Below are 12,347 nucleotides of genomic sequence, written 5' to 3'. Positions count from 1 at the left end.
TGATATAATTTCTATTAGATTTGTTGAGACTTGTTTTATGGCCTAGTATGTGATCTGTCCTGGAGAATATTCCATATGCACTTGAAAAGAATGTGTATTCTGCTGTTTTTGGATGGATGTACTGTAGATATCCATTAAGTCCAACATATGGTCTATTGTATCATTTAAGACCACTAATGCCTTATTGATTTTCTGTCTGGATGATCTGTCCAAAGATATAAGTAGGGTGTTAAAGTCCTCTACTATTGTTATATTACTGTCAATTTCTCCCTTTTGTCTGTTAATATTTGATTTATATATTTAGGTGCTCCAGTACTGGGTGCATATATGTTAACGAGTATAATATCCTCTCTTCTATTGATCTCTTTATCATTATATAATGCCCTTCTTTGTCTTTCTTTATAGCCTTTGTTTTAAAGTATATTTTGTCTGATATGAGTATTGCTACCCTCGTTTTCTCGTCATTTCTGTTTCATGAAATATCTTTTTCCGTCCTCTCACTTTCAGTCTCTGTGTGTCTTTAGTTCTGAAGTGAGTCTTTTGTAAGCAGCCTAGAGATGGGTCTTGCGTTTTTATCCATTCAGCCACCCTATGTCTTTTGATTGGAGCATTTAGTTCATTGACATTTAAAGTAATTGTTGATAGTTATGTACTTACTGCCATTTTGTTACTTGTTTTCTGGTTGTTTTTGTAGGTCTTTCCTGTTCTTTTCTTCTTCTTTTAGTTTCTTTTTCTTCCTTTGTGGTTTGATGATTTTCTTACTAGTATGCTTATGTTCCTTTCCTCTCCATTTTTGTGTATCTGTTGTAGGTTTTTGATTTGTGGTTACCATGGAATTCCTGTATTATGACCTATAACTACATCTACTTGTTTTAAATGGTAGTAATTTAAGTTCACACCTATTCAAAATATCTACCTTTTTACGCCCCTCCTCCACATAGATTCTTACCTTTTATTATAGCCTTTTCTTTCCACTTACAAAAGACCCTTTAACATTTCTTTTAGGGTAGGTTTAGTATTGATGAGCTCTATTAGTTTTTTGCTTGTCTGAGAAGTTCTTTATCTCCCCTTCAATTCTAAATGATAATCCTGCTGGATAGAGTATCCTAGGTTGCAGATTTTTCTCTTTTAGCACTTTGAATATATCATGTCACTCTCTCTGGCCTGCAGAGTCTCTGCAGAGACATCAGCCTTATGGGTATTCCCTTGTAAATGACTCTTTGTTTTTTTCTTGCTGCCTTCAGAATTCTCTCTTTAATTTTTACCATTTTCATTATGATTTATCTTGATGTGGGTCTGTTTTGGTTCATCTTGTTTGGAACTTTCTTTGCTTCCTGTACTTGGATATTTGTTTCCTTCTTCAGGTTCCAGAAGTTTTCAGTCATAATTTATTCAAATACATTTCACAACCTTTCTCTCTCTTCTCCTTCTGAAACCCCTATAATGGGAATGTTGGTACACTTGATGTTATCCCAGAGATCTCTTAAACTGTTCTCATTTTTTAAAGTTTGTTTTTCTTTTTACTGCACTGATTGGGTGATTTCCATTATTCCATCTTCCAGATCACTTATGCATTCTTCTTTATCACTTAGTTGCTATTCATTCTTTCTAGTGTGTGGTTTTTTTTAAAGACAAGCTTTTATTCATCTTCTTTTTTATTAATTAATTAATTAATTTATTTATTTTTATTTATTTATTTTTGGCTGTGTTGGGTCTTTGTTGCTGCATGCAGGCTTTCTCTAGTTGTGGTGAGTGGAGGCTACTCTTAGTTGCGGTGCACAGTCTTCTCATTGCAGTGGCTTCTCGTTGTGGAGCACAGGCTCTAGGCACACAGGCTTCAGTAGTTGTGGCACATGGGCTCAGTAGTTGTGGCTTGCGGGCTCTAGAGCGCAGGCTCAGTAGTTGTGGTGCACAGGCTTAGTTGCTCCACGGCATGTGGGATCTTCCCAGACCAAGGCTCAAACCCATGTCCCCTGCATTGGCAGGTGGATTCTTAACCACTGAGCCACCAGGGAAGTCCCCCTTCTAGTGTGTTTTTGATGTCAGTTATTGTATTCTTCAGTTCTAACTGGTTCTTTTTTATATTTTCTAGTTCCTTGTTAAAATATTCACTCTGCTCATCTATTCTTTTCCCTAATTCAGCTCGCATTCTTATTACTAATGCTTTGAATTTTTTATCTTATAAATTGTTTATTTCTGTTTCACTATTTTTTCCAGAGGTTTTTTTCTTGCTCTTTCAATTGAGATGCATTCCTGTGTCTTTTCATTTTGCTTAACTTTCTCTGTCTCTATGAATTTAGGTGAAACAGTTACCTACAGCGATCTTTAATGGGTGGGCTTATGTACAAGTGTCCCTATATACTCTGCAGGTACCCAGTGCCTTTGGTGGAAGAGCTAGATTTGACACGAACAGAAGTCATTTGTTTACTCAGAGTGTGCTGGCAGCTATCAACTTGGTAGGAGGTAGGGTTGGAGATGGAGGGGGTAGGGCCATAGCCAGGTGTGAGGCAGGCCTTCCTCTCTGCTCAGTGGCCATCACTGCCCTATTGGGGCAGGGTCATCTCCCAAGTTGCTGGAGCAGAAACCCTAGGTTCAGCAATCAAATCTTGTAGTATTTTATTTATTTATTTATTTATTTTTATATGAACACCATTGAATTGTACACTTTATTTATTATTTATTTATTTATTTATGGCTGTGTTGGGTCTTCGTTGTGCGCAGGCTTTCTCTAGTTGCAGTGAGCGGGGGCTACAGTTTGTTGCGGTGTGTGGGCTTCTCATTGTCGTGGCTTCTCTTGTGGCGGAGCACGGGCTCTAGGTGCACAGGCTTCAGTAGTTGTGGCACGTGGCCTCAGTAGTTGTGGCTTGCGGGCTCTAGAGCACAGGCTCAGTAGTTGTGGCACATGGGCTTCATTGCTCCGCGGCATGTGGGATATTCCCGGACCAGGGCTCGAACCCGTGTCCCCTGCATTGGCAGGTGGATTCTTAACCACTGTGCCACCAGGGAAGCCCTCTTGTAGTATTTTAAAAAGATGACTTATCATAACCAAATGGGTTAATTGTACAAAATCAAGTTTAGTACAATATCAGAAAACTAACCAATGCATTTTACCATTTTAACAGAAAATGTCAGAAAAATGCTTCTATAGGTGCAGGAAAAGTACTGTTTGATAACATTCAACATGCATTCATGTTATAAACTCTAAATAAGCTGAGATCAGAAGGAAATTTTAGGAACTTAATAAAGGTTATCTTCGATAAACATAATACTAAAGGTGAGACTTGAGAAGCTTTACCCTTAAAATAAAGAAAAGGACAGTGATTCCTTTATCACCACTATTATTTAGCAATGCAGAGAAGATCTCAGCCCAGAGCATATTAAACTAGGCTATGACCTATCACCCCCAGGGACATTTGGAAACCTGGATGGTATTTTTGTATGTAATAATGATGAGACAAATGGGTTGGGTTTGGGGGAGGTAGGCTGGCATGGATACTAAACATCCTGCCCTGCATGGGGCAGTTTCATCCAACAATTAATTGTTTGCCCAATATGACAATAATAGCATCCTGATAGAGAAATAATTGAGTCAGTGCAGTAAGATAAGAAGAATTAGGTATGAGGATTAGAAAGAAGAAGCAAAACTATATTTGCAGACAATGTACTCATATAGAAAAATCAAATGAAATAAATTATCAGAACTAAGAACCTCAGTTTAATAAGGTATCCTATTATGAAACCAACATACAAATATTGGTAATTTTTGTATGTATGAGCAATATGTAATTAGAAATATTATTGAAAAATCAAAAATCATATTTTTAATAACAACAAATAACAAAGTCCCAGGAAAGCACTTAATAAAACATGCACAAGGCATTTATGGAGAAAAATATAAATTGTTCCTTAAGCACATACACAAAGATTTGACAAAAAAAGAGGAACATTGTGTTTATAAATGGGAAGACTCATGCTTGAATAAGTATTATTTCTCTCACAAGTATTTTATATCTTCAAGCAATTCTAATCCAAATCTCTACTCGCAGTGTAACCATGTATGTAAATCAGCATCTTTTCTCTTCCCAGAAATTACACAAAAGCAACAAGCACAACTCCAAAAGAACAACTCCCAAGAACAAATTCCATTCTCAGTGAAACTCATGTATATATGAGTCTTTGAACCACTAAATACTTGTAAGGACTGTGAAAAGCAGCTGAGACTAGGTAGCATGGACTGTGGAAGAGGGTCAGGAGAATCTCAGAAAGCTTGAGAAAAAATATGCTTTGTGGAGGCAAATTTGGCAATATTCAGAAATATTTTAAATGATTGTATTTTGTGATTAGTTGCTAGGCTCTAGATCCTTCTAAGGTTCCTAGAGAAATTCATACATGGGCATAATGAGACCAGTATTAGATGTTTGTTGCAGCATTATTATGTATAATCAAAAAATTAGAACCAATCTAAATGTCAATTTGAGCAGATAGCTTAAATTGTGGTAGAGTCCTACAATGGAAGAAAGAAATTACGTCTCTATATATTGGCATGGCCAGATTCCCAAAACAAAGCTGAATAAAAAAGCAAGTAACAGAATATTTATAGTAAAATATCACATATGTAAATATTAAATTAAAAATATACTATATTTTGTTTATGTATAGTTCTTTTTCCTAGCTTTATTTAGACATAATTGACATGTAACATTGTGTAAATTTAAGATGTACTACATGATGATTTGGTACACATATATATTGCAAAATGATTACCACAATAAGGTTAGTTAACACATCCATCACCCCACATATTTACTGTGTGTGTGTGTGTGTGTGTGTGTGTGTGTGTGTGTGGTGAGAACATTTAAGATTCACTCTTAGCAACTTTCAAGTGTACAATACAGTTTTGTTAAGTGTAGTCAGCATGCTGTACATTAGCTCTCCAGAATTTATTCATCTTATCACTGAAAGTTTGTACCCTTTGACCACTTTCACCCATTTCTCCTACCACTTTGCCCCTGGCAACCACCAGTGTACTCTCTGTTTCTATGAATTCAGTTTTTTAGATTCCAGATATAATGAGATTTTACAGTATTTATCTGTTTCTGACCGACTTATTTTGCTTAGCATAATGCCCTCAAGTTTCATCCATGTTATCACAAATGGCAGGATTCTCTTCTTTTTTTGTGACTATATATATATATATATATATATATATATATATATATATCACTTTATATATATATATCACTTTATTTATCCATTCATCTGCCGATAGACACTTCAGCTGTTTCCACGTCTTGACTATTGTAAATAATGCTGCAATGAACATGGGGTGCAGATACCTCTCTGATGTAGTGATTTCATTTCCTTCAGCTATATACCCAGAAGGAAAATTGCTAGATCATATGGTAGTTCTATTTTTAATTTTTTGAGGAACCTCTATGGAATTCTTATGGAACTATTTGCCATAATGACTGTACCAATTTACATTCCCCCCAACAGTGCACAAGGGTTTCCTTTTCTCCACATCCTTGACAGCACTTGTTATTGCTTGTCTTTTTTTGGGGGGGGGGTAAGAAGTAGATTTATTAATATCCTTTGTAAAGAGGTTGCAGGAAAATGGGGCTTGAAGAGGGTGGTCATGTCCCAGGTCTCGGGTGAGTTCCTGGGATAGGCCGCCGAGTGAGGGTCCTTGGCTTCGTACAAGAAAGAATTAAACCATAGTAAAATGAAAGCAGAGATACACATTCCATAGGCAGAATGCAGTCCATCTTGGAAGAGGAGAGCGTCCTCTCTCTTCTTTTTGATAATAGCCATTCTAACAGGCATGAGGTGATATCTCACTGTAGTTTTGATTTGCAATTCCCTGATGATTAGTGATGTTGAACACCTTTTCATGTACCTGTTAGCCATCTCTATATGTTTTTTTGGAAAATGTCTATTCAGATCTTTTGCCCATTTTAAAATCACATTGTTTTTTGTTTTGAGTAATATCTGTTCCTCATATATCTAGAATATAACCCCTTATCAGATATATGGTTTGCAAATGTTTTTGCCCATTTCATAGGTTGCTTTTTCATTTTGTTGATTGTTTCTTTTGCTGTGTAGAAGATTTTTGGTTTGATGTAGTCCAATTTGTTTATTTTTGTTTTTGTTGCTTGTGCTTTTGGTGTCATATCCAAAATATCATTGCCAAGACTAATATCAAGGAGCTTTTCCCTTATCTTTTCTTCTAAGCGTTTTACATTTAAGTCTTTAATCCATTTCAAGTTAATTTTTGTGAAAAATGTAAGATAAGGGTCCAGTTTCATTCTTCTGCATGTGAATACCCAGTTTTTCCAGCACCGCTTATTTTTTTTTTTTTTTTTGAGATTATGGTGCTTTAATGTTTTTTTTTTTTTTACATTATTTATTTATTTATTTATTTAATTTTTTTAGCTTGTTGGGTCTTCGTTTCGTGCGAGGGCTTTCTCTAGTTGTGGCAAGCGGGGGCCACTCTTCATCGTGGTGCAGGGACCACTCTTCATCGCGGTGCGCGGGCCTCTCACTATCGCGACCCCTCCCATTGCGGAGCACAGGCTCCAGACGCGCAGGCTCAGCAGTTGTGGCTCACGGTCCCAGTTGCTCCGCAGCATGTGGGATCCTCCCAGACCAGGGCTCGAACCCGTGTCCCCTGCATTAGCAGGCAGATTCTCAACCACTGCGCCACCAGGGAAGCCCTTCCAGCACCACTTATTGAAGAGACTGTCTTTTCCCTATTGACTATTTTTGACTTCCTTGTCAAATATTAGTTGACTACACATGCATGGGTTTACTTCTGGCTCTTTATTCTGTTCCGTTGCTCTGTGTGTCTGTTTTTATGCCAGTACTATACTGTTCTGATTACTGTAGCTTTGTAATATAGTTTGAAATCAGGAAGTGTTTCTTCCAGTTTTGTTTTCTTAACATTGCTTTGGCTATATGGGTCTTTTATGGTTACATACAAATTTTAGGATTGTTTTTTCTATTTCTGTGAAAAACACCACTGGACTCTTGATAGGGATGTATCTATGGATGGCTTTGGGTAGTAGGGGCATTTTAAAAATATTAGTTCTTCCAATCCATGAACATGGGATATATATATATTTTTACTTGTGTCTTCTTCAATTTTTTTCATCAATGTTTTAATAGTTTTCACTGTATAGATCTTTCACCTCCTTGGTTAAATTTATTCCTAAGAATTTTATTGTTTTTGATACTATTGTAAATGGAATAGTTTTATTTCTTTTATAGATATTGTTAGTGTGTATAAATACAACTGATTTTCATGTATTGATTTTGTATCCTGCAACTTTATTTATTTATTAGTTCTAACAGTTTTTTGATAGAGTCTTTAGAGTTTTCTCTACATAAGATCATGTCATCTGCAAACGGAGATGATTTTACTTCTTCCTTTCTGATTTGCATGCCTTTTTATTTCTTTTTTTTAAAAATTTATTTATTTATTTATTTTTGGCTGTGTTGGGTCTTCGTTGCTGCATGTGGGCTTTCTCTAGTTGTGGCGAGCGGGGGCTACTCTTCCTTGCGGTGTGCGGGCTTCTCATTGAGGTGGCTTCTCTTGTTGTGGAGCATGGGCTCTAGGCACGCAGGCTTCAGTAGTTGCAGCACTTGGGCTCAGTAGTTGTGGCTTGCAGGCTCTAGAGCTCAGGCTCAGTAGTTGTGGCACACGAGCTTAGTTGCTCTGCGGCATGTGGGATCTTCCCGGACCAGGGATCGAACCCATGTCCCCTGCATTGGCAGGCGGATTCTTAACCACTGCGCCACCAGGAAAGCCCTCTTTTTTTTTTTTTTTTTTTTTTGCTTGATTTCTCTGGCTAGGGCTTCCAGTTTTATGTAAATAGGAGTGGTGAGAGAGTGCACCATTTTCTTTTTCCTGATCTCAGAGGAAAAGCTTTCAGCCTTTCACTGTTGAGTGTGATATTAGCTGTGGGCTGGTCTGTATAGTTCATGTTTGTTTCATATTTGTTTTTATTAGAGGGGGAGTATAGTGTAATACATAAGACCGTAAGGGTCAGATTGCCACTTGCAAATTCTGAGTTTCACCACGTACTAACTATGACCTTTCTGCAAGTTATTTTGATATTTCTTTGTATTTCAAAATATGAATTTTTCCAATATAGGACATTCCAAGGTGTGATTATTTCATAATCACCTAATATCTTCAAATACTTTCTAGCATCTTACATGTAACTAAAATGTCTTCTGGCTGAATTGTTAACAAGAGACAGTGCAGGGCAGATAATAAACTCTGAGGCATATCTGGAGATGTGTCCTGATATCATTTCATCCTGTCATAGCCCTTGAATTTAAAGAGGACAGGAACTGAAAGGGAGTAAATTAAATACTGATAGGTACATGAGTTTGTCTGTGTGTTTCTAAAGTGTTCTGCTTCATCTTCCAGGTCGAGGTCTCCCGGCAGGACAAGCTGAGGTAGAGATGATAGAACGTGCCCGGGAGAAGCGTGCTTGGGAAGCCACTCTCCCCCCTCTGAGTGACACCTCCCAGTTTGAGAAGAGGAGGAGGATGATGAATGCCATGGAGAGGAAGGAGTGGGCCTTCAGAGAGCAGGAGATCGAAAAGTAGGTTCTTAATCACCCAGATAATTGCTTCGGCACAGATGGGATTAATGTTAATACTTTTAACCTTTAGAGCGTTTTCCCAAATGTATGGGTTTAAAAGCAATCCTTAATCTGTAGTTAGGAAATTGGGCTTCAGGAGCAATAGCTCTATAATTTTCTCTCCAATAATATAAAAATGTATAATGCCTTCTTTGTGTGTGTAGTTCAGTGTGGAACCCAAATTTAAACAGTTCCTCAAGGCATCTCTGATTCTTCTCTTCCCTTTTCTCTTTAGGGTCTTACCTAGAATCCCACTGATTTCTGCAAAATGTCTTTCAAACTGTCCCTTTCTGTTCATTCCCAGTGCCACGGTCCCTAGACTTTGGCCCTCTTCCTATCCATCAAACAGCCTCCTGGCTGACCCCATCTCTTTCCCCCTGGTACTAGATTCACCGTCAGTACACCTTGGGTTCTAGCTATAGCCAATGAGGCATTTTTCTGTTTAAAAGACAAACAGTGGAACTTTTCAATTAAGAGATGAGCTCATAGTACGTAAGTAATAATATGCTAAGGTATTTCTGGTTGAATTTTCAGTCATTTTAACTGATGTATTTTCAGTAATGAGGTTGTCTCTGGAATATGTAGAAATGATGAGGACCAAAAAATTACAGCTCCCTAGCAAGAAGGAAAGGAAGGGAAGTTTGAGGGTGCCATTTGTTCCAGGCTGTGCTGAGGTACTTCATTGCTCACAGCAGTACTACCAAGCCCCTGACAGTGTGCTTACATGCAAGCAAGCTAGGGACCAATAGAGTTAGGGATTCAGTGTGGTTCTGAATTCAAAATATGTTTATCTTTTTGCAACACCTTCTGATGAACCCTGGATGCAGACTGTGATGTTTGGTAAAAGCTTGCAATTTAATAGAAAATCGTGTTTGGGGCAGAGTAGGTGTCACATACCCAATCCTGTCTGCAGAAATTTAAATTTATTGCTGCAATTTGAAGAGGAATATTCTTGTCAGAAGGACATTAAGAATATTACAAATGTATCTGGCCAGAATGAAGATATCACCTGAGAACATGTACTTTGGTTAAACTGAGGTTAATTTTAATAAATATATTTTGAGTCCCACCTCAGGACTGGAAACAGGAAACTGCTTTACCCTGACAGGGCTTCTTATGGACCATTGGAACAGGGGGTGAGGGGTGGAAGGGGGGCAGGTGGGTGGGGATGGAGTGAAAGACCTTCAAACCAATAACTCGCAGGCAGGATCTTCAGGTGATGTGCTGCTCTATACACAAAGAGCTAGGGGAACCCAGGCAGGAGAAGAGTTAGTTCTGTTTGAGATGGGTAGATATTTGGGAAAAGTACTGAGATGAGGTAGCTTCTGAGCTGTATGTTGAAGGATGAGTAAAAAGCTATCAGGTAGATGATAATATCGATGATGATGATGGTGATGGAGATGATAATGATGATATTCATAAAGCATTCAGCACTTACAGAGTGCTTATTTCATGCTTGAGCTAAGTTCTAAGCCAGTAGTTCTCAGAGTGTGGTCCACAGATGGGTAGCATCAGCACTTACCTGGGAACTTGTTAAAAATGCAAATTCTCAGGTTCCATCCCAGACCTACTGAATCAGGGGGCGAGGCACAGCAATTTGTGTCATAGCAAGTCCTCCAGGTTATCTGATGTATGCTCAAGTTTGAGAACTACTGTTCTAGCATGTTGTGTACATTCACTCATTTAACGTTCACAACAACCTTAGGGGATGGATACTATTATTACGTCCATTTTATGACTGAAGAGGCTGAGGTAAGTGATGAAGTTGAGAATTGAACCTAGGATTTCCAACTCTATAAAGAAAGGGGACTGTTGGTGTGTGCTTATTTTTAAAAACGCCTACCTCCCTGTATTTACTTGTCACTGTTTCCCTACCCTCCCATGTGTATTCACTTTGAGAACCTCCACCAGTATAACATGTTTGCCCTGTCTCTAGTCCTTTTGAGTAGAATATTCAGCTCTCTCTGCTGAGGCCGCACTTCTCCCTTGTCAATGTGGCAAATCTCAACCCTTGTTTATCCTCAAGTGCTGGGTTAATGGCTCCTGAAGGAAGGCTTCCCCACCATCCCCCTCCTTCCCTTTGATCAACTGGGAATAGTGCTAGAAGAGGCGCTCTGCCATTTCTTCTCCCACAGGAGTCTTTTCATTCTTTTGGGCTGGTATGTATTTCCCTGTGTTGTAAATGTTGGTTTATATGCCTACTCCACTAGAACAGTGCTTCTTGAGACAACATATTTTATCTTGTTCACCATTGTTTATTCCCTGCCTGGCATAAATATTTGACAAATGAGTGACTGAATAAATTACTGTGTAAATTTTTAAGAGTAAAATATTCAAATCTCCATTTTAGGAAGGAAAATCTTGACCGCTATGTGGAACAAAGATTGAAAGGAGGAAAGACTAGACTAACAACCAGAGTCCAAGTCAGGAGAGAGATGACAAAGACATGGGCTAGGGAACAGATGTAAGAAGTGTTTTAGAGAAGGAATCATTAGAGGAGGGAAGAAGGTAAGAGAAGGGGTAGATTTCTGGGGGAATAAAATGAGTGAGGTTTTTTTGAGGTTGTCAGGGGATATAGCTGGAGATTCAAGTAGATAGAAGTTCTAGTTCAGAAATACCTGGGCTGAAGTACAAATTTTGAAGTCATATGTACACATAAGCAAGGTAGTCCTGGGAGAACAAGGTGAAGGTGAGGGGAAGGGAAGCGAAGAATGATTATCTATATGTGTCAGCTGCTGGCATTTTCACATTCACCACTTAAGGCTGCATGCCACAACCTCATTTTCTCTCACTCCTCCTATTATTTAACCCTCCAGCAATACCAGTCGACCTGGAACTGTGCACAAACATTCTGCTGTTCACTTAGGCCCATCTGCCTGGAGAGCCCTTTTTTACCCCATCTACCTAGCAAACTCTTTTTTGTCCTTCAGAACTACACCCATACATATTCCTCTTATACAGAGACTCACTATTGAGTTGCCACCCCAAACCCCCAATTCATTTGTCACACTTTTGCCAGAGTGGTCTTTTTAAGATACATGAATATGATACCAGCCCAAAGAGAAGCTTCTGTTTATGGCAAGTGTTCCCTTTCTCTGTAGTAGAGCACCCTATTTGAGAGATTGTAGACTTCTTTATGTTTTGTGATTTACTTGAAGACTGCAGGAGATTCGCCTGGAAGTTCTAAAAGAGCTGCTGAAGAAGCGTGATGAGAATCAAAATGAAGTAAACATGGCGTGCTTGAATGCCCAGTGGTCTAAACTTCAGGAGGTGAAGGAGGCAAAGTTGGCACAGATTCACCGCACACATGTATCAGGTGATGGTGCAGTATGAACCGTGAAGAGAATGGAAAAGTTGGCTCTGCTTTGGGTCTTTGACCAAACCTGACTTAACTGTGATATAATTCTTTTTTGGTCCTAGTGTTATTTAATAGATAAGGAACAGGAGATGAGTTATTTCTCAAAAGTAGAAGGGTGGAGGAAAATTCCTCACTAAGAAAATCAAGTAATGATGTTCTAACAGGTAGTCAAGTTATTGACATTATGGGGCGTGTGTGTAGGTGTTGGGCTCCCCATATTCATGGGCTGAGGCCCTGGATAGAGAGCCCTGTTTCTCAACCTTTTTTTCATTGTTTCCACTAAAAAAGACATTCAGACATCTTTTTTCCAATTCATCCCCCTGCCATGAAATTTTAAT

General features: G+C 38.5%; 1 protein-coding gene across 10 annotated transcripts in view; it reads left to right on the top strand.

Annotated features, from left to right (window-relative positions):
• CFAP91 (cilia and flagella associated protein 91) overlaps positions 1-12,347 on the top strand; it is a 130,567-nt gene that overhangs the window by 38,482 nt on the left and 79,738 nt on the right. For all 10 annotated transcript variants that reach the window (XR_009502929.1, XR_009502927.1, XR_009502928.1 and 7 more), the window contains 2 exons: positions 8,435-8,612; positions 11,810-11,967. Coding sequence is in view for 6 of the 10 variants with exons in the window: in XM_059921041.1 (XP_059777024.1) it covers positions 8,435-8,612; positions 11,810-11,967 (336 nt within the window). In the remaining 4 variants the exon portion in view is untranslated. The remainder of the gene's footprint in view (positions 1-8,434; positions 8,613-11,809; positions 11,968-12,347) is intronic.

Source organism: Balaenoptera ricei, chromosome 4, assembly GCF_028023285.1.
Source record: "Balaenoptera ricei isolate mBalRic1 chromosome 4, mBalRic1.hap2, whole genome shotgun sequence".
Lineage (NCBI taxonomy): Eukaryota > Metazoa > Chordata > Mammalia > Artiodactyla > Balaenopteridae > Balaenoptera > Balaenoptera ricei.
The sequence above is the reverse complement of the archived record's forward strand: the minus strand, read 5'-3'. Positions and strand labels throughout refer to the sequence as shown.